The sequence below is a fragment of the Lepus europaeus genome, chromosome 2, assembly GCF_033115175.1.
Source record: "Lepus europaeus isolate LE1 chromosome 2, mLepTim1.pri, whole genome shotgun sequence".
Classification (NCBI taxonomy): domain Eukaryota; kingdom Metazoa; phylum Chordata; class Mammalia; order Lagomorpha; family Leporidae; genus Lepus; species Lepus europaeus.
Window position 1 is genome coordinate 3,100,157 of NC_084828.1, and position 26,111 is coordinate 3,126,267.

The window sequence follows — 26,111 nt, forward strand, 5'->3', positions numbered from 1 at the left end:
CACACCCTTTCTTCAGTTACCCCGTGGAGACGCACACGACACCCACGCCAACTGGTTCCTGTGACAATCTCTAATGTCAATCAACACAAAAGCACGCCCCCTGCCCCTAGGTGGGGCTCTGGGCTGTGAGGCAGAAATGTCCTACACCCTCGTCCACTTGGCGCTCACGACGCACACAGCCTGCGGTCACCTCAGAAACAGGGTTTAGATCTTCAGAAAAATCTCAGGGTATCTGAAGGCCACATTTTATCATAATTCTAAAAATGTGTTTGATTTGAAAGGCAGAGAGGAAGAAAAAGACAGGTTTCCCACCTGCTGGTTCACTCCAGGGTTGGGCCGGGCCGGGCCGGGCCAGGCCGGAGCCAGGAGCACAACCCAGGCCTCCCGTGTCGCTGGCAGGAGCCCCATCGCTTCAGCCATCACCTGCCCTCTGGAAGCTCATGGGGAAGGTGTTTTAGGAAAACACCAGGCATCGCTGTCACAGTTCTACGCCTAACAAGCCCACCTTCTAATTCCATTTCCCTCAGACTTTCTGAATTCTCCTTGTCTAAGAAAATTCCACAAGGAGAACATTGATTACCGGGGTGTAGGAAGAGGCCAGTTAGACGCCCACACCCGTGTCCGAGGCCTGAGGCCTGCGCCCCGGCTCCGGCTCCCCTTTGTTTCCTTCCAGCTCAGACTCTGCGAGGGGCAGGTGCCGATTCAAGCCACCCACGTGTTCTGATCCCGGCGTCAGCCTGGCCCAGCTCTGGCCACGGAGGCACCTGAGCAGTGGACCAGCGGAGAGATTCTCTCTGCCTCTCAGACAGCTTTAAAGAGAGGATTTTTGGGAACGACAGACACATTTTCGTTTAAAACAGCCGCAGACTCCATTCTCAGGATACACTGGACTGAAACTCAAAGAGAAGCAGCCCCCAGCAGGCTGGCTGGAAGGCCCCCGCGGGCGAGCGCTCGCAGGAGAGAGACCGGCTTCCTTAGGGCCTCCTTAAACCCGCTGGCAGAAGAAACACGGACGTCGTGCATTCCAGAAAGAAAGAAGCCCCAAGAGGCCGAAGACCCTGAGGGAGGCCCTCCCCCAACTCTCCCTCCCCATCCCCCAGGTCTGGGACGCTGACCACCGGCCCCGGCCTCCCCTCCACCAACCACTCACACCCAGCCCTGAGCCAGCCCCAAGGAGCCCTCTGGGCTTTCCCAGCAGCCTCGGGGGCCTCGGTGGACCCCACGAGCCCACAGGGAACAGCCTGGCCCTCCGCGCAGGGTTTCCCGGCACCGACAGGAACCGGCCACTACAGCAGATTCTGGGGTTAGTCTCTCGGCACTTAGTCACACGCAGCCCTGTGTGAGTCTAACGATGACAGAGTTATTTCTCATGGCTGTTTTTACATGGATGACTTCACACGCTGACCACAGCCCAGGAAGAATCCACTGAGGGAGACATCGTACCCACTGCCCACTCGGCCCGCCCACTTCCCCCGGCCGGGCTCCTCGATCCATTCAGTGTGCTGATGATCCACTGCAGCGGGCACTGTCCGTCAGGAACTGGGGCGGGGAAGGCCAGCAAACTCTTCTTCCACAGGACAGTGAAACTCAGGTCGCAGTGGGATTTGGCCCATAGGCCTGTAGGTCACCAACCCCTGGCTTAAAGTGTAGCCGTCCAAAGCGACATGCTATATACAAATTTTTTTTTAATAAGTAAATCTTTTTTTATTTTTATTTTTTTGACAGGCAGAGTGGACAGTGAGGGAGAGAGACAGAGAGAAAGGTCTTCCTTTGCCATTGGTTCACCCTCCAATGGCCGCCGCAGCCGGCGCGCTGCGGCTGGCGCATTGCACTGATCTGAAGGCAGGAGCCAGGGGCTTCTCCTGGTCTCCCATGGGGTGCAGGGCCCAAGCACTTGGGCCATCCTCCACTGCACTCCCGGGCCACAGCAGAGAGCTGGCCTGGAAGAGGGGCAACCGGGACAGAATCTGGTGCCCCGACCGGGACTAGAACCCAGGGTGCCAGCGCCGCAAGGCGGAGGATTAGCCTGTTGAGCCACGGCGCCGGCCCTGCTATATACAATTCTTTAAAAACCTTAACAAACTGGGGCTGGTGCGGTGGTGCAGCGGGTACCATACGGGTACCAGTTCGAGTCCCAGCTGCTGCACTTCCGATCCAGCTCCCTGCTAATGCGCCTGGGAAAGCAGTAGATGATGGCTCAAGTGCTTGGGCTGGCTCCCCTCCAAGGGAGGCCTGGAGGAAGGCTTCGGATCAGCGCAGCTCCAGCCGTTGCAGCCATCTGGGGAGTGAACCAGCGGATGGAAGACCTCTCTCTCTGTAACTATCCTTCAAATAAGTAAATAATTTTTTAATTTCTTCTTTAAAACATAGACTACTTTATGTATTTGAGAGGCAGAAAGAAACAAGAGTGACAGAGCGCTCACTCCCCAAATGCCTGCAACAGCAGGGAACCCAATCCAGGCCCCCAGGCTGGTGGCAGGGACTGAATTACTGGAGTCAGCACTACCACTGCCTCCCAGTGGGGGCAGGAGCCAGAGCCGGACCAACCCTGGTTACTGACAGGGGACACAGGTACCTTTTTTTTTTTTTTAAGATTTTTATTTATTTGAGAGTCAGAGTTAGAAAGAGAGACAGAGAGAGAGGTCCTCCATCTGCTGGTTCACTCCCCAACTGGCCCCAATGGCTGGAGCTGGGCCGATCCGAAGCCAGGAACCAGGCACTTCTCCCAAGTCTCCCATGCAGGTGCAGGGTCCCAAGGACCTGGGCCATCTTCTACTGCTTTCCCAGGCCACAGCAGAAAGCTGGATAAAAAGTGGAGCTGGGACTCAAACCCGCGCCCCTATGAGATACTGGCGCTGCAGGCAGCAGCTTTACCGGCTGTGCCACAGCGCCCATTGGGCCATCTTTCACTGTCTTCCCAGGCCATAGCAAAGCGCTGGATTGAAAGAGGAACAGCTGGGATACAAACCAGTGCCCATATGGTTTGCCGGCACCACAGGCGGGGACAGCTTACTGCGCCACAGCGCCGCCCCTCTAAGGCTAAATGCCCATCCCCTGCTTTTACCTACACTTATTTTAACCCGTATAGAGTGCACTCCATTTCATGACAGTGTCTCTGCACGGCACTGCAAGCCACTCACAAGCAGCCGGCCCCTGTGCAGCTGCCACACCAGCAGAGAGCTCTGTGTACCAGGTACAGCAGCTGCCGAGGCCCCACAGAAATGGGGCGACGCTGGCCTGACCCCAGCTCTGGGACCCGCAGGGAGCGAGCCTGCGTTAACTAAGCGACGGTTCCAGGGCAGGGCTCCGAGCAGGGGCCCAGGGCAGAAGCCACGCCACAGTTTCCTTTCTCACCGACCATTCTCTAAGCACGCAGTGGGTGTCCCCTTCCCACACCAAGCAATCAACAAATCCACAAAAGCCGTCGCAGTGTTGGGAAAAAAGGTCAACACTCTGTGTTCAGCAGACGGCGCCTGGGCGGCGTCCTGGGCGGCTCACACACAGCTACTTCAGCCAGTGCTCACCCGTGTGGGACACGGGGCGACGGCACTCGAGGCCCGCAGCCCGCGGCCATCTGTCCCCCGCCCAGAGACGAGCTCACTCTGAGAACGCTCGTCACAAGGTGTGCAGACGCCACCCCACGTTTAATGTGCAAGTAACGTCACAGCCACTGAATTCCGTGCAAAAACCCAACTATTTCCAACCCAAAAACAAAGTAGCATTTCCAAGCCAAAGTCCGCTTGTTCGCAAAAGGCCAAGCAAATCTAAACAAAGGCACTCTGGTGGCTTCAGAGTGCGCTCCTCAGAGCGGGACTGCGCGGCACACAGACGCCCACAGCACACGCGTCGTCACACAGACCCCCACAGCACACGCATCGTCACGCAGACCCCCACAGCACACGCATCGCCACACAGACGCCCACAGCACACGCGTCGTCACGCAGATACCCACAGCCCACACGTCGTCACGCAGACGCCAATAGCACACGCGTCGTCACAGACGCCCACAGCACACGCGTCGTCACGCAGACCCCCACAGCACACGCATCGTCACGCAGACCCCCACAGCACACGCATCGCCACACAGACGCCCACAGCACACGCGTCGTCACACAGACCCCCACAGCACACGCGTCGTCACGCAGACGCCCACAGCACATGCGTCGTCACGCAGACCCCCACAGCACACACATCATCACACAGACCCCCACAGCACACACATCACCACACAGACCCCCACAGCATACGCGTCATCACGCAGACGCCCACAGCACACACATCATCACACAGACGCCCACAGCACACGTGTCGTCACGCAGACCCCCACAGCACACACATCATCACACAGACCCCCCACAGCACACACATCACCAGACGCCCACAACACACGCGTCGTCACACAGACGCCCACAGCACACGCGTCGTCACACAGACGCCCACAGCACACGCATCACCACACAGACCCCCACAGCACACGCGTCGTCTCGCAGACCCCCACAGCACACACATCACCACAGACCCCCACAGCACACGCGTCGTCACGCAGACCCCCACAGCCCACGCGTCGTCACGCAGACCCCCACAGCACACACATCACCACACAGACCCCCACAGCACACGCATCATCACACAGACCCCCACAGCACACGCATCGTCACACAGACGCCCACAGCACACACATCATCACACAGACGCCCACAGCACACGCGTCGTCACGCAGACCCCCACAGCACACACATCATCACACAGACCCCCCACAGCACACGCATCATCACACAGACCCCCACAGCACACGCGTCGTCACACAGACGCCCACAGCACACACATCATCACACAGACGCCCACAGCACACACATCACCACACAGACGCCCACAGCACACGCGTCGTCACGCAGACCCACACAGCACACGTGTTGTCACGCAGACCCCCACAGCACACACATCACCACACAGACCCCCACAGCACACGCGTCATCACGCAGACGCCCACAGCACTCACATCACCACACAGACCCCCACAGCACACACGTTGTCAGATGCCCACAGCACACGCGTCATCACGCAGACCCCCACAGCACACACATCACCACACAGACCCCCACAGCACATGCGTCATCACGCAGACGCCCACAGCACACGCGTCATCACACAGACCCCCACAGCACACACATCACCACGCAGACGCCCACAACACACGCATCATCACGCAGACCCCCACAGCACACGCGTCATCACGCAGACCCCCACAGCACACACATCACCACGCAGACCCCCACAGCACACGCGTCGTCATGCAGACTCCCACAGCACACGCGTCGTCAGGGCTCAGTGAACACACCTGATGAACAGAGGCCCTGACCCCTGGGGGCCAGGGTCTCCCCAGAGCTGGCCAGGAAGGGCCGGCTCTCAGATGGCAAAACGGCCAAGGCCAAGACCTACACAAACCTGTGTGGGCTCTGTAAAATACGAAACATACGTACAACGCCTACTAAACACACACAAAACAGCTGAACTGCGTGTGTGCAAACAGCCACCGTGACGCCACAGACCCCTCAGACGCGCAGTGACAGTGGGTGTAAACCAAAGCCACGTAACAACTCACGCTGCCACGGCGGCGTCGCAACAGCCAAGATGAACGGAAACAGACGTGACACGCACACAACGGGATGCTCAGCCTTAAGAAATCCCGGCACGTGCCACACCACGGCGGAACACCGCCCAGCTGCCGTGTGACGGCGCTGACGGGAGGTCCCTGGAGGAGCCGCGTCCACGCACACACACTGCAGGGGGGAAACGCCAGTCAGCTCCAGTCTCTCAGGGTGCAGAGGCGGTGGCCGGACAACAGGAATGAACTAACTGCCGACGAACGGTGCACCTGCGAGGTTACGGGGGCCCCAGCAGGCGGACCTGCAGTGCCGGCATCCCACAGGGATCCAGCTCCCGCCAGCGCGCCTGGGACAGCATCCGAGGGTGAACTTTGGCCCCCAGACCCAGATGGAGCCCTGGCCTGGGCCTGGCCCAGCTCGGCCGTCGTGGCCATCTGGGGAGTGACCCAGCAGACGGAAGACGCTCGGAACGCTGCCTTTCAAATAAGCGACACACTTTACACTACCCACGCTTCACAGTGAAGCCTGGAAACTGAATCCAGAGGAAGGTGAAGTCCAGAAATTTAATTTTTGTTACATCTCTCTTCCCTGTGAAGTTGTGTTCCCACTTTTTTTCCATGTAAAAAATGTAAACTTTCCTAAAATGGCTTAGCAACACACAACACAGCATCCTGGGAGCTCACCAGGCCCACACGAGGACGTCATTCCACACACGCCTGACCAGATCCTTCCAGAATCTGCAACCCCAGCACCGACCCATGCATGGCCCCTGAGCCACCCAACCTCAGCCACAGCCCTGCCGAAAGGGGCCGCACAGATGGCAAAGCCGCGCCTGCTCCAGGTGTGCGCTGGAAGGGGCAGGAGCGCGGTGGGCCCGCCGGAGCCCAAGCCGCAGTCCCACTCGCGCAGGCCCCGGGGATCCCACTGGGTTCCCGTTCTCCCTCCACGGTCCTCCATCCCCGTGCTGCAGTCAGCCAGCCTCCCGAGAACCTGACCCACACAGCTGACCACAGCTGGCCAGCAACAGCGGGCTGGGGCACACGGACGACGGCGCCCCAGGCGAGAGTGTGCGAGGGCCGGGGCACACGGGCGACGGCGCCCCAGGCGGGAGTGTGCGAGAGCCGGGGCACACGGACGACGGCGCCCCAGGCGGGAGTGTGCGAGAGCCGGGGCACACGGACGACCGACGGCGCCCCAGGCGGGAGTGTGCGAGGGCCGGGACACACGGGCGACGACGGAGCCCCAGGCGGGAGTGTGCGAGGGCCAGGACACACGGGCGACGACGACGCCCCAGGCCGGAGCGGGCGAGGGCTGGGCACACGGGTGACGACGGCGCCCCAGGCCAGGAGGGTGCGAGGGCCGGGGCACACGGGCGACGACGGCGCCCCAGGCCGGGAGGGTGCGAGGGCCGGGGCACACGGGTGACGACGGAGCCCCAGGCCGGGAGCGGGCGAGGGCCGGGGCACACGGGTGACGACGGAGCCCCAGGCCGGGAGCGGGCGAGGGCCAGGACACACGGGCGACGGACGGCGCCCCAGGCCGGAGTGTGGAGGGCCGGGCACACGGGCGACGACGGACTCGGGCGCCCCAGGCCGGGAGGGTGCGAGGGTTGGGCACACAGGCGACGGCGCCCCAGGCCGGAGTGTGCAAGGGCCGGGGCACACGGGCGACGGCGCCCCAGGCCGGAGTGTGGAGGGCCGGGCACACGGGCGACGACGGACTCGGGCGCCCCAGGCCGCCCTCCGCTCCCACGCTTCTCAAGGAGCCCCAGACCCCAGAGGAGCGCGGCCGGAAGTGGCCCGTCCCTTCCCCGGGCCGCAGGGCACAGCACGCGTGTGGCGACGTCCAATGCCTCTGGGCGAACTTTCCAGACACAGCAGGAAGTGGCATCTTTGAGGCGCGGGCGGGCCCGGCCTCTGTCCCCGACAGCTCCGCACAGGGACGACATCGCGACACACGTGTCGCCGCGGCACCGGTCCGGGCCAGGTCAGCTCGCGCCGTGCACCTGCCGCCCCGCGGAGGCCGCGACGGGCCGCACCCGCATCCCCGGAGCGGCTCCCTGCGCGTGACAGCTGCGACCCCGCCCGGCCCGCACCTGCTCCGCGGCCCGGCCCCCTCAGCCGCAGGAGACCCCCGCGCCGGCCGGACCGTCACCCAGGCCGGAGGGACGGAAACGCCCGCCCCCGCCCCCGCCCCGCGTGTCCGCCCCGCGAGGGGGCCCGCCGGCGCGCGAGGCGCCTCACAAAGGACCCCACGGCCGAGCCCTCGCCCGGCTCTGAGGAGCCCCGCGCCCCGCGGAGCCGCCATCTTCCCGCCCGCCCAGCGCCCCCGGCCCGGCCCGCCCGCCCGCGCGCGCCCCGCCGGCCCCGCCCGCGCGCCCCCGCCGGCCCCGCCCGCGCGCGCCCCCGCGCGCCCCCCGCCCCCGCCCGCGCAGGCCCGCGCGCCGCTCCCCGACAGGGACGGTTGGGAGCGCGCGCCCCGAGCGGGCCCGGCGCGGCGGCCGCGGCGCCTTCCAGAAATTTCCGCGTCCCTCAGCCCGCACAGAACAAGCCGGGCGCGTGCCCGCGGCCGCCGCACGGCGCCCCCTGCCCCGCGGCTCCCCTCCCGCCCCCTGCCCCTCGGCGGCGCCGGTGCGGGCCCCCGCGGCAGCGGCAGCGGCGGGCGGCGGCCGCGGGCCGGTGTGATTGATAGGGACGGCGGCGGCGAGAGCGGCGGCGGCGGCGGCGGAGCGCTTGAGTGACAGCTTACCTGGGTGCCAATCTTCATCACACTGACAAGCGGCTGCAGCAATCGGGACCCGCAGTGCCGCGCCCGCGTCCAACCGTCACGCCGACGCTGGGCCACGCGACACAGCCTCGCTCAATGGGAGGAGGGCGACGCCGACGCGCGCCGCATCAATATTCAGGGAGGGGGCGGGGCCTGCCGCGGAGGGCCCCGCCCCGCGTGCGCGGCGGCGGGCGCGGGGCGGGGCCTGCGCGCCGGGGGCGGAGAGCGAGGCCGGGGGCCGGGCGGCGGCCGGCCCCGCCCCCAGCCCGCCGCGCCCGGGCACGAGAGCGGCCTGCCCCGCCCGGAAGGCGGCCCCAGATGCCTTATGACTATGCATCGAGGGGCGTGGTCTGGCGCGCTCGCCACGCCCCCTCCGCGCGCTCGGCGACCGGGGAGAGGTTTGCGAAGCCGGTCGAAACCATCTGCCGTGGTCCGGCGGGGGCGGCGGGCTGTACCATTAGAACAGCCCCCATACGGGGCGTCTTGGCGCCGAATTCCCGTAAATATGCCACGCCCGCGTTGGGCGCAGGCCCGCGGCAGCCCCTCCGCCTTGCCCCCGGGGCTCGCAGGCCCGGCTGGGCGCCGGCAGGGCCTTCGCGGTGGTTGTGCACGTGCGCTACAGCCACACCGGGCGCCGGCTCCCCGCAGTGCGCGGGTTCCAACGCGGTGGTCCTGCTGTCCGCTCCGGCGGACGCGGGTGCTGCGGGCCGGCCTCCGCCCCGCCCGTCGTGCCTTCCCGGAAAGTGAGCCTGTCTCCAGGTGTGGTCTGTGCTTGGGGTCTGGGCGGAACACCTGTGCCCCCGGTGGCACCTCCCCCAGGTGCAGGACGGCACCCTGGGCACACGGCCCCCACGCAGCCTCCCGGGGTAGGTCCGCCGAGGGTCGCACCAAGTCTTCAGGGCCCACCTGGGAGCCCTAGGACCCGCGCTGTGTGGAACTGCGTGGGCGGGGGTCCCGCGAGACCCTCGCCTGGGCAGAACACTGAGGCGCACGTACAGCCCAGGGCGCAAGCCCGCTGCGGGGTTTGGAGGGCGGAGGCACAGGGGGCCTTGCTCAAAAGTCGCTTCGAATGTCCGGGCTGAGGGGCAGAGGGTGACAGCCCGGGGCAGCCCTGGCCGCGCTCATCTGCTTCCCAACCAGCGGGCACAGGAAGGCCAGGGTTTGCTGGGGCCACGAAGTGGAGGGGCAGGCTGGGCCCCCGTGTCCTAGAGTGAGGGGCAGGCTGGGCCCCCCCACACCCCACCTGTCTGTCCTAGAGTGAGGGGCAGGCTGGGCCCCCCCCCACACCCCCCACCTGTCTGTCCTAGAGTGAGGGGCAGGCTGGGCCCCCACACCCCCCACCTGTCTGTCCTAGAGTGAGGGGCAGGCTGGGCCCCCACACCCCACCTGTCTGTCCTAGAGTGAGGGGCAGGCTGGGCCCCCACACCCCGTCCTAGAGTGAGGGGCAGGCTGGGCCCCCACACCCCCCCCCTTGTCTGTCCTAGAGTGAGGGCCAGGCTGGGCCCCCACACCCCACCTGTCTGTCCTAGAGTGAGGGCCAGGCTGAGCCCCCACACCCCACCTGTCTGTCCTAGAGTGAGGGGCAGGCTGGGCCCCCACACCCCCCCACCTGTCTGTCCTAGAGTGAGGGGCAGGCTGGGCCCCCACACCCCCCCACCTGTCTGTCCTAGAGTGAGGGGCAGGCTGGGCCCCCACACCCCCCCCACCTGTCTGTCCTAGAGTGAGGGGCAGGCTGGGCCCCCACACCCCGTCCTAGAGTGAGGGCCAGGCTGGGCCCCCACACCCCCCCACCTGTCTGTCCTAGAGTGAGGGGCAGGCTGGGCCCCCACACCCCCCCACCTGTCTGTCCTAGAGTGAGGGGCAGGCTGGGCCCCCACACCCCCCCACCTGTCTGTCCTAGAGTGAGGGGCAGGCTGGGCCCCCACACCCCCCCACCTGTCTGTCCTAGAGTGAGGGGCAGGCTGGGCCCCCACACCCCGTCCTAGAGTGAGGGCCAGGCTGGGCCCCCACACCCCCCCACCTGTCTGTCCTAGAGTGAGGGGCAGGCTGGGCCCCCACACCCCGTCCTAGAGTGAGGGGCAGGCTGGGCCCCCACACCCCCCCACCTGTCTGTCCTAGAGTGAGGGGCAGGCTGGGCCCCCACACCCCCCCACCTGTCTGTCCTAGAGTGAGGGGCAGGCTGGGCCCCCACACCCCCCCACCTGTCTGTCCTAGAGTGAGGGGCAGGCTGGGCCCCCACACCCCGTCCTAGAGTGAGGGCCAGGCTGGGCCCCCACACCCCCCCACCTGTCTGTCCTAGAGTGAGGGGCAGGCTGGGCCCCCACACCCCCCCACCTGTCTGTCCTAGAGTGAGGGGCAGGCTGGGCCCCCACACCCCCCCACCTGTCTGTCCTAGAGTGAGGGGCAGGCTGGGCCCCCACACCCCCCCACCTGTCTGTCCTAGAGTGAGGGGCAGGCTGGGCCCCCACACCCCACACCTGTCTGTCCTAGAGTGAGGGGCAGGCTGGGCCCCCCCACACACACACCCCACCTGTCTGTCCTAGAGGGGCAGGCTGGGCCCCCCACACACACACCCCCCACCTGTCTGTCCTAGAGTGAGGGCCAGGCTGGGCCCCCACACCCCCCACCTGTCCTAGAGTGAGGGGCAGGCTGGGCCCCCACACCCCCCCACCTGTCTGTCCTAGAATGAGGGCAGGCTGGGCCCCCACACACACCCCACCTGTCTGTCCTAGAGGGGCAGGCTGGGCCCCCCCCACACCCCACACCTGTCTGTCCTAGAGTGAGGGGCAGGCTGGGCCCCCGTGTCCTAGAGTGAGGGGCAGGCTGGGCCCCCACACCCCCCACCTGTCCTAGAGTGAGGGCCAGGCTGGGCCCCCACACCCCCCCACCTGTCTGTCCTAGATTGAGGGGCAGCTGGGCCCCCACACCCCACACCTGTCTGTCCTAGAATGAGGGCAGGCTGGGCCCCCACACCCCACCTGTCTGTCCTAGAGTGAGGGGCAGGCTGGGCCCCCCCCCCACCTCTCAGGAGGCCTCAGGACACCTCCTTCCCGGGTCTTGAACAGGAGGGGGCTCAAAGATTAAAAAAAGAAACATTTGCACACCGTAATGCCAATACGTATTTGAAATCTTTGTTAGTGCTTTCCCCAGAACCTCCTGTAGGGGTATGGGCTAAAAAGTCCTTGTAGTTGTGACCTTAACAGAAACAGCAGGAGCCGAATTACTTCTGGCTGCCCCCGCCCTCCCCCTCCCCCCTCTCAGTCCCCTCCCCCTCCCCCTCCCCTCCCCCTCTCCCTCCTCCCCCTCTCTCCCTCCCTCCCTTTCAAATTTTAAAATTGCTCAGGTTTCCTGGGGGGCCTTGGGTGGGAAGTCACCAGCGATGAGCAGGGCCTCTGCTCAACTCTTCTCGGATTGTTTTTTTCAAATCAATCGACCTTTGATTGCATCATTAAAATACCACAAATGAGACATAGAATCCGTGTTCCTGTTTGTAGCTGGACAGCTGGACAGCTTTTTTTTTTTTTTTTTTTTTAAGATTCATTTTATTTATTTGAAAGAGATACGAGAGAGATAGAGACAGAGAGAGAGAGAGGTCTTCCATCCGCTGGTTCACTCCCCAATTGGCCGCAACAGCTGGAGCTGCGCTGATCCGAAGCCAGGAGACAGGAGCTTCTTCCAGGTCTCCCACCCGGGTGCAGGGGCCCAAGCACGTGGGCCATCTTCCACTGCTTTCCCAGGCCACAGCAGAGAGCTGGATCAGAAGAGGAGCAGCCGGGACTTGAACCAGCGCCCTGATGGGATACCGGCGCTGCAGGCCGGGGCTTTAACCTGCTGTGCCACAGCGCCAACCCCTGGACAGCTTTTAGATTTTCCTTCATCCACCTGTTTGAACTGTTCCTTTCTGACATAGATACCATCCAACATTTTTCTGATATCCTTTTTTTTAACTGCTTGATCAAAGCAGCTTAGTTTGGGGGCCAGCACTGTGGCGTAGTAGGCTAAGCCTCCGGCTGTGGTGCCAGCATCCCACCAGTTCAAGACCAGGCTGCTCCACTTCTGATCCAACTCCTTGCTCCTGGGAAAGCAGTGGAGATGGCCCAAGTGCTTGGGCCCCTGCACCCACGTGGGAGACCTGGAGAAGGCTCCTGGCTCCTGGGTTCAACCTGGCTCAGCCCTGGTCTTGGTGGCCATTTGGGGAGTAAACCAGTGGATAGAAGATTCTCTCTCCCTCCCTCCCTCTCTCCTTCTCTCTCTGTATTTCTGCCTTTCAATTTGAAGAAAATGAGTAAAAAAATTTTTTAAAAAATTAGGAATGAGGCCAATGCTGTGGCAAAGCAAGTTAAAGCCTTGGCATTGCATGTGGGCTCTGGTTCAAATCCCAGCTGCTCCACTTCTGATCCAGCTCCCTGCTAATATGCCTGGGAAAGCAGAAGATGGCCCACGTGCTTGGGCCCCTGTACCCACCTGGGGACTCGGAAGAAGCTCCTGGCTCCTGGCTTCAGATCTGCGCAGCTCCAGCTGTTGTGGCCAACTGGGGAGTGAACCAGCAGATGAAAGACCTCTCCCTCTCTCTGTCTCTACTTCGCTCTGTAACTCTGTTTTTTCAAATAAATTAAATACTAAAAACAAAAAGGTACAGCCGGCTAACAGTTCTCTAAAACCTGTATATGTTGCAGTAACAGATCCCAGATGAAAAATAAACTGTTAAAAAAAATTGGGGAACACACATAGATTTAAAAAAAAAAAATGCAGCTGAGTTTGAACCAAGTTCAATGTCATCTCCTTCAAAGACGAATTCATGTTCCTGGGCTCAAGACCCTGATCAGACAACACCTGGCCTCATCCAGACCCTCCGGCGTACTTTTCAGATTTCAACCTGGGATCCATTCTGCTGAGCAACCACGCTGGTGGGGAGTGAGCGCACGTGGCCCGGCCTATCTCTGGAGCCCGGCGTAACCCCCTGCCGCAGACGGTGCACATGGGAGCCGGGTCCTGTCCGGTGCCCACGGCTTGTCAACCTGCAGCCTCTGGTTCCCAGCAGCTGAGTGCCACACGGTGGCCGGCCCTGCAGGTGGAGGTGCCGCACACGGTGGCCGGCCCTGCAGGTGGAGGTGCCGCACACGGTGGCCGGCCCTGCAGGTGGAGGTGCCGCACACGGTGGCCGGCGCCCTGCAGGTGGAGGTGCCGCACACGGTGGCCGGTCCTGCAGGTGGAGGTGCCGCACACGGTGGCCGGCCCTGCAGGTGGAGGTGCCGCACACGGTGGCCGGCGCCCTGCAGGTGGAGGTGCCGCACACGGTGGCCGGCCCTGCAGGTGGAGGTGCCGCACACGGTGGCCGGCCCTGCAGGTGGAGGTGCCGCACACGGTGGCCGGCCCTGCAGGTGGAGGTGCCGCACACGGTGGCCGGCCCTGCAGGTGGAGGTGCCGCACATGGTGGCTGGCGCCCTGCAGGTGGAGGTGCCGCACACGGTGGCCGGTCCTGCAGGTGGAGGTGCCGCGTCTGCAAGGCCGGCCGTCTGATTGCTGGGGACGTCTTCATGCTCACAGCACATGCTGTGACGGACCACCAAATTTATCATCACATTCTTTTTTAGCTTATTTCCAGTTTATTTACCCTCTGTCTGCCTTTTTTTTTTTTTTAAGATATATTTGTTTGAAAGGCGGAATTACAGATAGGCAGAGGCAGAGAGAGACAGAGAGAGGTCTTCCATCTGCTGGTTCACTCCCCAGTTGGCCACAACGGCCAGAGCTGCGCTTCTCCGAAGCCAGGAGCCAGGAGCTTCTTCTGGGTCTCCCATGCGCGCGGGTGCAGGGCCCCAAGGACCTGGGCCATCTTCCACTGCTTTCCCAGGCCAGCAGAGAGCTGGATCGGAAGGGGAACAGCTGGGTCTTGGGGCTGTATGGGATGCTGGTGCCACAGGCTGAGGCTTTACCCACTAAGCCACAGTGCCAGTCCCAGGGTCATCACGTCCTTCAGCCCAGCATCTCCTGTAAGATTAAAACCCGAGTCCTCACAGTGGCCCAGGAGGATGCACAGGGCCTTCCTTCCGCCCCCGCCCCTGTGACCTCAGCTCCAGCTGCTCCAGCCACAGCAGCCTGGCTGTCTCTCCAACAAGCCTGGAGCTTGGTGCTGGCTGCTCCCTGTACCTGCAGTGTTCTCCCGAGCAGATCTACCTGGCTCCCTCCCTGCAGTCCTGGCCCAGGAGGGGTGTAAAATTGCAGACCCCGCACCCACCCCCAGCTGCCTCAGCCCGCGGTTCCTCTCTGTGGGGTTGTGCAGGTGCACCTGCCTGCTGTGCCTGCTCCGGGCTGAACGCTCCTGTCCCTGCAGAATCCCGACGTTGAAGCCCCTGCCCACGAGGGGACGATGCACAGGTGTGGAGGTGGCAGCTTTGGAAGCACTTGGGCCTGGATGAGGTCACAGCCATGAGCCCCATTTTCCCGGTGCACTTAGTGGGGTCTTTGCGGGAGGAGGGGGGAGAGGGAGGGTCGCCAGCTCTCCACAAGAGCTTGGGCCCACCAAGCTCTCCCAGGGACTTCACTGAGGAAACCTGGAGGCCTGGGGGGAAGTACTGGGGCATCCTCGGGCCAGGCTGGGCGGTTCCTCCAGAGGAGCCCTTTCCACAGGAAACGTGTCGCCCCCCCCCCGCATGATCCCACGCGTGCCAGGGAGGTGAGAGAGCCTCGTGGGAACCCCATGGCGAGCGTCAGAGCCGGGCCTTTCCACAGGAAACGTGTCGCCCCCCCCCCCGCATGATCCCACGCGTGCCAGGGAGGTGAGAGAGCCTCGTGGGAACCCCATGGCGAGCGTGAGAGCCGGGCCTTTCCACAGGAAACGTGTCACCCCCCCCAACATGATCCCACGCGTGCCAGGGAGGTGAGAGAGCCTCGTGGGAACCCCATGGTGAGCGTGAGAGCCGGGCCTTTCCACAGGAAACGTGTCACCCCCCCCCCCCCGCATGATCCCACGCATGCCAGGGAGGTGAGAGAGCCTCGTTGGAACCCCATGGCGAGCGTCAGAGCCGGGCCTTTCCACAGGAAACGTGTCACACCCCCCCCCCGCATGATCCCACGCGTGCCAGGGAGGTGAGAGAGCCTCGTGGGAACCCCATGGCGAGCGTCAGAGCCAGGCCCTTGCGACGGGCCCTCGGACACATAGCCCAGGGCACTTTTGGCCACAGCACCACTGCCTTTCTAAAGGAATACACCACGTGTGGTCAGGCTCTGAGACGGCCACGGTGATCTCCTGGAATCCGTGCCTTTGTGTCGTCCCCTCCTGCCGAGTGTGGACAGCACCTGTGCCTTGCCTGTGACCCGTGGAACCTGATACAGGGCCGGGGGTGGGGGCAGGGGGGCACACGGCTGTGATTCCACAGACTCCTCCTCCCATCCTCCTCCGTGGCTTTGATGAAACAAGCTGCCACGTGGCAAGTCCACGTGTGGAAGTCCACGTGGCAAGGCCTGAAGGCCAGCAAGCTGCCAAGCCCCCACGAGGAACTGCAGTTCCGATGGCCACGTGGACGTGGGAGCCAACCCCTCCCCAGCAGACCGTGCCCTGGCTGACACTTAGTGAGAGTCCCCGTGGCGGATGAACCACGGAGCCCGCCCGCACCTCCGACCCCAGATCTTAACTGTGTGTAGTCTTGAGCTGCTAGCTTTGGGAGAACTTACACAGCAGTAGGCAGCGGACACATGGCCCTTTGGGAACGCTGGTTCATGCCTCCAGCAGTCTCTTGCCAGAAGGACAAGTGCACGTGCTCCGTATTCACCAGTGAAGAAAACAGAAGTCCCGGGGCCGGCGCTGTGCCATAGCGGGTAAAGCCACCACCTACAGGGATGGCATCCCATGTGGGCACAGGTTCCAGTCCTGGCTGCTCCACTTCCGATCCAGCTCTCTGCTGTGGCCTGGGAAAGCAGTAGAAGATGGCCCAAGTCCTTGGGCCCCTGCACCCACGTGGGAGACCTGGAGGAAGCTCCTGGCTCCTGGCTTTGGATCGGCTCGGCTCTGGCCTTTCTGGCCAATTGGGGAGTGAACCAGCGGATGGAAGACCTCTCTGTCTCTGTCTCTCTCTCTCTCTCTCTGCCTCTGCCTATCTGTAATTCTGCCTTTCAAACAAATGAAATTTTTGAAGATTTATCTATTTATTGGGAAGGCAGTTACAGAGAGAGGGAGAGAGAGGTCTTCCACACGCTGGTTCACTCCCCAGTGACCACAACAGTGAGCTGGGCCAACCCGAAGCCAGGAACTTCCTCCAATTTTCCCACGTGGGTGCAGGGCCCCAGGACCTGGGCCGTCCTCTGCTGCTTTCCCCGGCCACAGCAGGGAGCTGGACTGGAAGAGGAGCAGCCGGGACTTGAGCGGGCGCCCATATGGGATGCCCACGCCGCAGTCGGTGGCTTTACCCGCTGCACTACAGCGCCGGCCCCAGAGGCCCCACCTCTTAGCACAGCGGCACTTAAATGCCAACCTGGATTTTGAAGGGGACATTCAACCGTAGCCTCAGACTCTGTGCCCACCTGCTAGCCGGCTTGGCTCAGGCACCCGTGGCACTTGGCTTAACCCTCGTGCACAAGGCTTTGCCAATTTTCTGGGTGAAAAGACACCTTGTGCCGGCCGCCTACCCCGGGATAGCCGTGCTGATGACAGGCATGAAGCTCCTCAGGGTCTCGGCCGCAGTCCCAGGCATGGTGCCGGCAGCCTCCGTCAGACGCCAGGCACCTGGAGCTGGCCTGTGCCCCGGGCTCCCAGAGGGCTGGGGTAGCGGTTCTGTTGGGGCCCAGTGCGGGAGCGGCGTGTGGCCCAGAAGTCCCGCAACTTCCCTGCCGGCAGTGATGCCGCACCGGCCGCCGCCGCCGCCGCTGTCTGAGGTCAGCCAGTCTCTGAAGTAGACTCACAGGTGATTGGGGGTGTCACTTTAAAAAAAAATAGAAACAAATACATTTCCCTCCCTCCCTCCCTCCCTCCTTCCTTCCTTTCTTTTTCTAATTTGAAAAAGAGATATAAAGACAGAGACGGACAGAGAGGTCTCCCACCTGCCGGTTCTTTCCCCAGTGCCCACAGCAGCCAGAGGACGTCCTGTGTCTGTGGGCTGAGTGGCGTCGGAGGAGACACCTCTGCTCGCCGTGGGCTGCTTCCACCTCCTGACCGTCGCTCACGCTTCTTTTGGGTCTAGAAGTGGAACTGTTGGGTCAATCGGTAATTCTGTGACTGATTTTTTATAAAGGCTTATTTATTTATTTATTTAAAGGCAGACTAACAGAGAGGTAGAGACAGAGAGAGACAGTGAGGTCTTCCATCCACTGGTTCACTGCCCAGATGGCTGCAATGGCCAGGGCTGGGCCAGGAGCCAGGAGCTTCCTCCTGGTCTCCCACATGGGTGCAGGGCCCAAGCACTTGGACCATCCTCCACTGCCCTCCCGGCCACAGCAGAGAGCTGCGTGGAAGTGGAGCAGCCGGGGTTTGCGTGGGGGCCACGTGGGATGGCGGCGTCGCACGGTGCCTCCACGCCGGCCCCTGTGTTCAGCCTTCCCAGGAACCACAGTGGCCGCCGCCGCAGTGCCTGCATTCCCGTTTCTCCACAGCCCTGCCACACGGTCGTTTCCTGCTCCCTGGGTGGCAGCAGTGCCGGGGTGGGGGGTGGTCTCAGGACGTCTACCATCCCTTGGTTTCAAATACCTTGATTGCTCCCCCTCCCCCATACTCAAGGGGTTGGGGTTAGTGTAAGAAGTTTCCTGAGCAGACGGTGGCGTTGGCGTCAGGGAGGTTAGCAGTGACTTCCAGCCCCACGGGCTCACGTCTGCGGGCCCCTGAGTGCACACACGGCTACAGACATGTAGAGTTCAGGGGCTGGTGCCGTGGCCCAGCGGCTGGAGTCCCCGCTTGTATCCCATGTGGGTGCCGGTTCCTACCCTGGCTGCTCCACTTCCCATCCAGCTCTCTGCTATGGCCTGGGAAAGCAGCAGAGGATGGCCAAGTCCTTGGGCCCCTGCACTGACGTGGGAGACCTGGAAGAAGCTCCTGGCTCCTGGCTTCAGATCTGGATCAGCACAGCTCCGACCGTTGTGGCCATGTGGGGAGTGAACCAGCAGATGGAAGACCTCTCTCTCTCTCTCTCTCTCTCTCTCTCTCAAATAAATAAATATGTGCATATATTTAAAACAAAACAAACAGCATGGTTGCTTCAGCCGGGTCAGACGCTCAGTGCTCCGCCCGGCTTGGCCTGGTGTCTCTCAAAAGCCCACCCCGTGGCCACATGGGCACTGACGCCACATCGGCGCAGTCCACTCCGTGGCACAAAGAGCCGCTGTTCCCGCTGTCGCGCCACATGACTGCGACACGGCCGTTTGGGAGCTGTTAATTCTCGGAGCTCCGCGGATCTTGCAGCTGGCGCCCGTCTCGCTGTGCACTATCAAAGCTGCAGCTGTTAGCGGCACCGCCTGCCTCGGCAGGGACTTTAAGTACTGGGAGAGGGGTGCAGGGCGCGTGGATGGAGCCAGAGCTGTAACTTTTGCTTGGACTTTCAGTGTTACCGTTGACAGCATGGACCCCCGTGGGGCCCTCGAGATGATAAACCTGCTCTGTTGCTTTGAATGAGACCTCTGGCAAGGTCCCAAGTCTTTCACAGCCCAAGTTTGGCAAACAGTTGTTCTTTGAAGCCAGAATGGTGTTCTGGGAAAAAAGCCAGCCACGAGTTGAGCTCACAGCCCAACAACTGGACAGGCTCTCTGTCGCCCTTGGTCCACGCCCGGGGAGCTGCCTGGGCACCACCCGGCCCAGCTTCCCCCACAGCTGTCCAAAGGGATGAGCCTTCAACGGCCTGGACTCAGTAAAGCACGTGAGTTAAGGACCACCAGGCCGCTTGTCCATGGCGAGGGCACGGTGCACAGAACACAGTGACTGGGGGAGACTTCCCGGCCCCGCCGCCGCTGGTTTCTGTGCCGAGGGTCCACAGTTCTACCCACCAGCGCTGTCGGGCCAGCGTTGCAAACGTCAGCGTGGAGAGGCCGGTCCTGTGTTAGCATGATTGTAAAAACGGCTCTGACCACGCAGCCCCGTGACCGCGCCCGGAGATTTGTCGTGGAGAGGAGCCGGGAAGGCGGCCTTGTTACGGGGAGGAAGGGGGTCTTGGACCCTATCTCTCTCCTCTTGCCCATCACCCTGTACCTGGGAGCGGACGAGGTGCAAGGTGCGAGGCCCCGGGCTGCTGTCAATGCTAAGGGCAATGTCACCAGCTTTGGATTTCAGTGGGGTTCCCTTCTCACACAAGAGTTCTTGGGAGAGTTTGTGGAGGACAGCATTGAAAGTTAGCTTATGCTGGTGCAGAAATGTTGAACTGGCCTGGTGGTTCAGTCACGGATCAGGACACCCACATCCCGCCTTCATTCACTGGCTCGGGGTTGGTCCCAGCCTCCTGCTAACGTGCGCCCCGGGAGGCAGCGAGTGGCGGCTTAAGGAGCTGGGGCCCTGCCCCCACACGGGAGAGCTGGATGGAGTTCCCAGTCCCGGCTCCGGCCCCTGCGGGTGTTTGGGAAGCGACCCGGACGTCGGAAGCCCCGCCTTTCTTTCTCTATTTCTGTCTCTCTTTTTGCATCTCAAACAAATATATTTTTTTTTCAGTTTTGAAATCTGGGGCAGACATTATAGCACAGTGGGGCCAGCGCCTCTTGCAATGCCACATAGCGGCTCAGAGCGCAGGTTCGAGTCCCGGCTGCTCCACTTCGGACCCAGCTCCCTGCCAATGCACCTGGGAAGCAGCAGACGACGGCTCCAGAACTTGGGCTCCGGACACTCACGTGGGAGACCCAGGTGGAGTTCCGGGCTCCTGGCTCCTGGCTCCAGCCTGTGCCTCTCCCTCTTCTGTCAAATAAAGAAACCAATCTTTTTTAAAATGGTGAAGTCCATGTATACGAGGGATACTCAAAGAGTTCACGGAAGCATTATGAAGGCACCATGCATGGATTTCAATTTTTTTTGCACCAGTATAAATCTATTTTTAATTGCATTTTCCCAGAAACTTTTATTTTTTATTGTATCTGGGAGGCAGAGACAGACCAAGCGAGAGATCACATTGGTTCACTCCTCAAATGCCTGCAACGGCCCAGGCCGGGCCAGGCCAGAGCCAGGAGCTCAGAACTCCATCTGGGTCTCCCGGGTGGAAGGCAGGGACTCGAGTACTTAGGCCAGCACCTGCTGCTTCCCCGGTGCGCAGTAGCAGGAAGTAGAGTCAGGAGCGGAGCCAGGCTCACGCCCAGGCTCTCTGCAGCAGGACACGGGCGTCCCGAGCCCACGCCCAGGCTCTCTGCGGCAGGACGCGGGCATCCCGAGCCGTGAGTTACTCGCTGCCCCCAGCGCCTGCGCCTCCGTGAACTTCTGAGGCACTGTGTACACTCCCCCAGGGTCCCAGACGCCACACGGCAGCAGCTGTCCCCAGACCGTCTATACTGCACTTCCTGACAAGGGGGAGGTACAGTGGAAACACGGCCACCGGCAGCCCAGCACGCCAGTCAGCAGTGGAAACGAAACCAGGGGCTGGCGGACAAGGTGGACAAGGTGGACAAGGTCTGGGGCCCCGGGCGGCAGCCGCAGAAGGGCCCGAGCCAGGCGTCCCCTGCATTTCCATTGCAGTCTCAAAAGACCCTCGGACAGGAGAGACGCTCGGGGGAGGGGGTGAGAACAGTGACACACACGTGTCCTGCCAGCTCTGGTCTTTGCCTGAGCCTGCAGGCCCAACCGTGCTGTGCACGTCCCCTTGGCCACCGTGCCCAGCTGAGTGGCCAGAGAGAAATTAACATTTGAATGAGGAGCCTTGAGTGATGTGGGTGATTTTCCATCCTGGGCGTGGGACTCCTGCCCTCTGTTGGGGGCTCAGAGAGAGAAGTCTGAGGCTCCAAAAGGAGGAGGGGGCCCGCCCCCAGGCCACCTGTAGTCTCCAACTGCACGGGGGATGCGTGCTAGGATTGCCGGCCTGCTGCCTGCCCGTACTGAGGCTGGCAAAGTGAGACCCCAAAAGCCTGGGCAGGCTGAGCACTTGGGCTAAGGAACAGTGCAAGGTCTCAAAAGCTGCCTTGGAATAAGGTGTCCCCCGAGGCGGGCAGCTGGCACGCGGTCCAGATGCCCCTTGGGACACTGGCGTCTTGTTTCAGGACGCTGGGTTAAGACCTGGCTCTGGTCCTGATCCAGCCTCCTGCCGGTGTGCATCCTGGGAGGCAGCAGGTGCCGGCTCAAGTGCTGGGCCCCTGCCACCCATGTGGGAGGGGTGGGTGGAGCTCCTGGCTCCCGGCTTTGGCCTGGCCCAGCCCTGACCCTTGTGGGCATTTGAGGAGAGAACCAGCAGGTGGAGCTGTCTGTCTCTCCCTCCCGGTCACTCTGCCTTTCTTTTTCTGTTTTCACAACACCGTGGGTTTAATTGGAGTTGGGCCTGCAGGCTCAGGCAGCCTGTTGCTGGGTAGGAGGGTCCGGAGCACGCGGCTCTTCAGCAGGCTGACCCTGCGGCCCCCTCCTGGCTCCCCGCTCCCCAGCCCCGTGCGCCCTGGCAGCACGTTGAAGACAGGGGCCTCGCACTGCAGGGCCTCCTGTGCGTGCCTGTTGGTGACCGCCTGCGGGCGAGCCGGCGTCAGGCCGCCATGGGTGCCGCTGGCTGAGGCTCCCACCCGGCGCGGCGTCCGCGCACCGGCAGGGGATGGAGTTCTCCAGCGCGCTGGCTGCTCCTTGGGTGCTGCCGGGGCAGGTGCTTCGGCTTGTGGAGGGCGCGGACCCCGTACTCGCAGAGCGGGAGCGGCAGACGCGGGCCAGGAGAGGCCGTTCGCTCGGCGGGCACCCTCTGTCACACCCTTCTCCACCGCCTGCGTGCCGGAGGACCAGACCTCGGTGGGCCGGGTGGTGACCCTGGTCGGGGACTCTCGTCCTGGCTGGAGCCTCCGCGGAAGGAGCTGCCTTCACCCTGCACATTGGTGCTGGGGTCTGCTCGGAGCTTCAGGACGATCCCTGCTCAGAGCCCCGCGCCCTCGCTTCTCTGGGAATTCGCCGCGGATCTGGCGCACGTCCACGGCTTCGTGGGAGGGGTCACTGGCCGGGGTGCGTGGACAGGAGCTTGCGGTGTGTGTCCAGGTCCCGCTACCGCCCCAGGAAGGCTGAGAATGCCAACGCCCACAGCTTGGAGCTGGCCACACGGCGGCCCTGCCACAGGGGTGCGAGGGGTGAGCGGGGGTGGGGTGGGGGCGCAGAGGGAGACTCAAGCCCCGCCCACAGGGGAGGGGCCCAAGGAACCGTGCACAGGCGCCCTCCCTGCTGACCCAGGCCCCACCGCTACCCCTGCAGAGCGGCGCTGGCGGGGGACTTCCTGTCTCGGGTCCATTCTGCCTTTCAAATGCATAAATAAATCTCTTTAAAAAGTGAGGGTGAAGAAGGCAGGCGTCAGTGTTGTGGTGCAGAGGGCATCATATGGGCACCGGGTTCTTGTGGGTTCATATCCCGGCTGCTCCACTTCCGATCAGCTCCCTGCTGAGGGCCTGGAAAGCAGCAGAGGATGGACCAAGTGCCTGGCCCCCTGCACCCACGTGGGAGACCTGGAAGAAGCTCCTGGCTCCTGGCTCCAGCCTGGCCCAGCCCTGGCCATTGTGGCCACTTGGGGAGTGAACCAGCAGATGGAAGATCTCTCTCTGTTTCTCCCTCTCCCTGTCTGTAACTCTGCCTCTCAAGTCAATAAGTAAATAACTTTTTAAGTATTTGTGGATATTCCGGAGCTGGAAGGGCTCTCCCCACACCCTGTGCAGGGCAGAAAACCGCGCACCTGGGCTGGGGCATCTTTCCTTCTGCCTCTCTGCGTTCCCGTGGGGCTGCTGTGGCAAAGACAGACAGGCAAGAGAAAAAAGAAAGAGCAGTGTCTTGGCGTCTGTGTTTCCTGTGTGTGCCGGAGACACTCGGGGATGGGTGAACTCACTGAGCTGCCTCGGAGTCGGCTCAGGTCCCACCAGCCCTGAAACACAGGACGGAGGGCGTGGGGCAGCCATGGTGGGAAGGGGGCGTGGTTTGTTAGGCAGGCTGGCTGTCCAGTGGCCTCTTCCTAACGCAGGGCCACCTTCTCCCGGTCAGCTGGCTCTCAGAGCCCTCCTCACGCCGGGCGGGCACATCCTAGTACCCCGATGGCCAGTGCTGTCTCTACATTCAAGGTGGACCAGGGCGGGCATGTGTCTGCCCTGTGGCGGGGACGCTGCTTCACGGGCAGCTGCCGCTGGGGGCGCCCGCGTCCCATCCCAGTGCCTGGCTCGGCCCTGCCCCTGCTTCCTACCCAACTACCTGCTGGTGTGCAGCCTGCGATGAGCGACCAGTGCCAACCGCTGCCAGGCTCTGCGGAGTGAAGCAGTGCACGGGAGCCCTGTCTCTCCCCATGTCTCCGCCTCTCCGTGTGCAAGGCTCACAAAGTGCTACCCAGCAAAGATCTGCAGCAAGTTTATTTAACGGCTTGATGGAAACAATTTATGACTGGTCTAGCTTTGGCTAGATGTCCATAGAAGCTTCTGGAGTTTCAAAGCACTTTTACTCATCCTGAGATTTCCCCCTGGGTCTCGTCTACACCATCTTCTTACCCCACAGGTGGGGGGTTTGCTAAGCAAAGGTCGCCAGCAGCCCTGAGCTCCCCACGGCTTCCGTGGACGCCTGTGTGTTTTGTGCTGTCAGGAAAGCTGGGGGCCGGCGCCGTGGTGTAGCGGGTGAAGCTGCCGCCTGCAGTGCCAGTGTCCCATGTGGGCGCCAGTTCAAATCCCAGCTGCTCCACTTCCGATCCAGCTCTCTGCCGTGGCCTGGGAATGTAGCAGAGGACGGTCCAAGGGCTTGGGCCCCTGCACCCACGTGGGAGACCTGGAAGAAGCTCCTGGCTCCTGGCTTCAGCCTGGCCCAGCCCTGGCCATTGTAGCCATATGGGGAGTGAACCAGTGGATGGAAGACCTCTCTCCCTCCACCCCCTCGTGTGTGTGTGTGTGTGTGTGTGTCTCCCTCTCTGTTCCTTTCAAATACATAATAATAAATCTTTAGAAACACCTGCACCAAGACAGACACCTCTGGATGCTATTTCTGCTCGAGCTGCTGGAAGCCCTCTGTTAAAGCCGTCACTTCACGGGACCCGCACTGCGTGGCCCACCAGGCAGACCTCGTGCGGGGGCCTTCGGCTTCTCAGTTCCTGCGGCTCAGCTCCCCACAGGGTGCCGGCGAGAGTCGCGGTAACACCGCGCAGCTTCTGCCAGCCCTGGGTTTCATTCCCCGTGCCCCGCTGCCTCCGGGAACCCATGGTTTGCAGACAAAGCCTCCGCTGCTTGGTGTTTAGGAAGCTGGAAGTGACACACAGGTGTCTGCAGAGGTCGGCTGCTGGGCACCGAGGCCGCGACGGCGCAGGCGCGTTTCCTGCAGCACCGGCTGGCCCAGGTGCGCTGCGCGTTCCCCACGCCACGAGCCAGTCCTGCCCGTAGCAGCCCAGGCTTGGAGACTTCTACCCTGGTGCCTGGCCGCGTCCCTCCCCTGGTTCTGTCTCCCAGGCGACAGTACCTCAGGTGTCACGTAGCATCTGAGGGCAGTAAAGCCGGAGCAGCCTTAAAGCCACGGGGTGCTCGCGCGTTGGCAGGACCCGTGTCCCATGGAAATCTTCGCATTCTTGAAGGTAGGGAGAAAAGTACGATGCATTTCTGTGTGTTCAGCTTTTGATGGGAAATCATTCAAATCGTGTCCTTTATTTCATGTATTTTCTGCCCTTTTATCCCGTCTTTTTTTTTTTTTTAAGATTTATTTAATTATTTGAAAGTCTGAGTTACAGAGAAAGAGATCTTCCATCTGTTGGTTCACTCCCCGGATGGCTGCAAGAGCCGGAACTGGCCAGGAGGAACCCAGGATCCAGGAGCTTCTTCCAGGTCTCCCACGTGGGTGCAGGGTCCCAAGGACTTGGGCCATCCTAAACTGCTTTCCCAGGCCACAGCAGAGAGCTGGATGGGAAGTGGAGCAGCCGGGACCAGAACCAGTGCCCACATGGGATCCCAGCCATGGCGATACAGCACTGCGGCAGAGCCGGGCATTACCAGTTCTAAGAGAATAGAAGCCAAGAATCTGGCTGTGAGGAGTCAGGGGGCCACCGCAAGGGGGTTGCCGAGCTCCGGGAGCTGCAGCAGCGCCAGCCAAAGGTCTCTCCTGAGTGACAGGCACACCTGTCACCTCCCGCGGGACTGCAGCGTGGCAACCACCCTGATGCTGACGAGTCAGCAGATTTATGTCTCAGTCCACGTGTGTTCCAGAGAGCTCAGACTTTACTTTCTGGAGCTTAAAATCAGAATCCCTTTGGGGCCGGCACTGTGGCATAGTGGGCTAAGCCTCTGCCTGCAGTGCCAGCATCCCATATGGGCGCTGGTTCAAGTCCCAGCTGCTCCACTCGTGGCCTGGGAAAGCAGTGGAAGATGGCACAAGTCCTGGGGCCCCTGCACCCGTGTGGGAGACCTGGAAGAAACACCTGGCTCCCGGCTTTGTATTGGCTCAGCTCTGGCGTTGTGGCCATGTGGGGAGTAAATCAGTGGATGGAAGACCTCTGTCTCTCCCTCTCACTGTCTGTAACTCTACCTCCCAAATAAATAAAAAAGTCTTTTTAAAAAATCAGAATCCCGGCCGGCGCCATGGCTTAACAGGTTAATCCTCCGCCTTGCGGCACCGGCACACCGGTTTCTAGTCCCGGTTGGGGCGCCGGATTCTATCCCGGTTGCCCCTCT

The 26,111-nt window shown here is 62.3% G+C and overlaps 1 protein-coding gene across 4 annotated transcripts in view; it reads right to left on the reverse strand.

The window, feature by feature from the left end:
* PKNOX1 (PBX/knotted 1 homeobox 1) overlaps positions 1 to 8,455 on the reverse strand; it is a 138,546-nt gene extending 130,091 nt beyond the window's left edge. For 2 of the 4 annotated variants that reach the window (XM_062204715.1, XM_062204699.1), the window contains exon 1: positions 8,355 to 8,435. Coding sequence is in view for 1 of the 4 variants with exons in the window: in XM_062204722.1 (XP_062060706.1) it covers positions 8,355 to 8,372 (18 nt within the window). In the remaining 3 variants the exon portion in view is untranslated. Of the gene's footprint in view, positions 1 to 8,354 lie in introns of all 4 variants that reach the window. The other 2 variants (XM_062204722.1, XM_062204706.1) reach the window with 2 other exon arrangements.
* Positions 8,456 to 26,111: the final 17,656 nt, after the last annotated feature.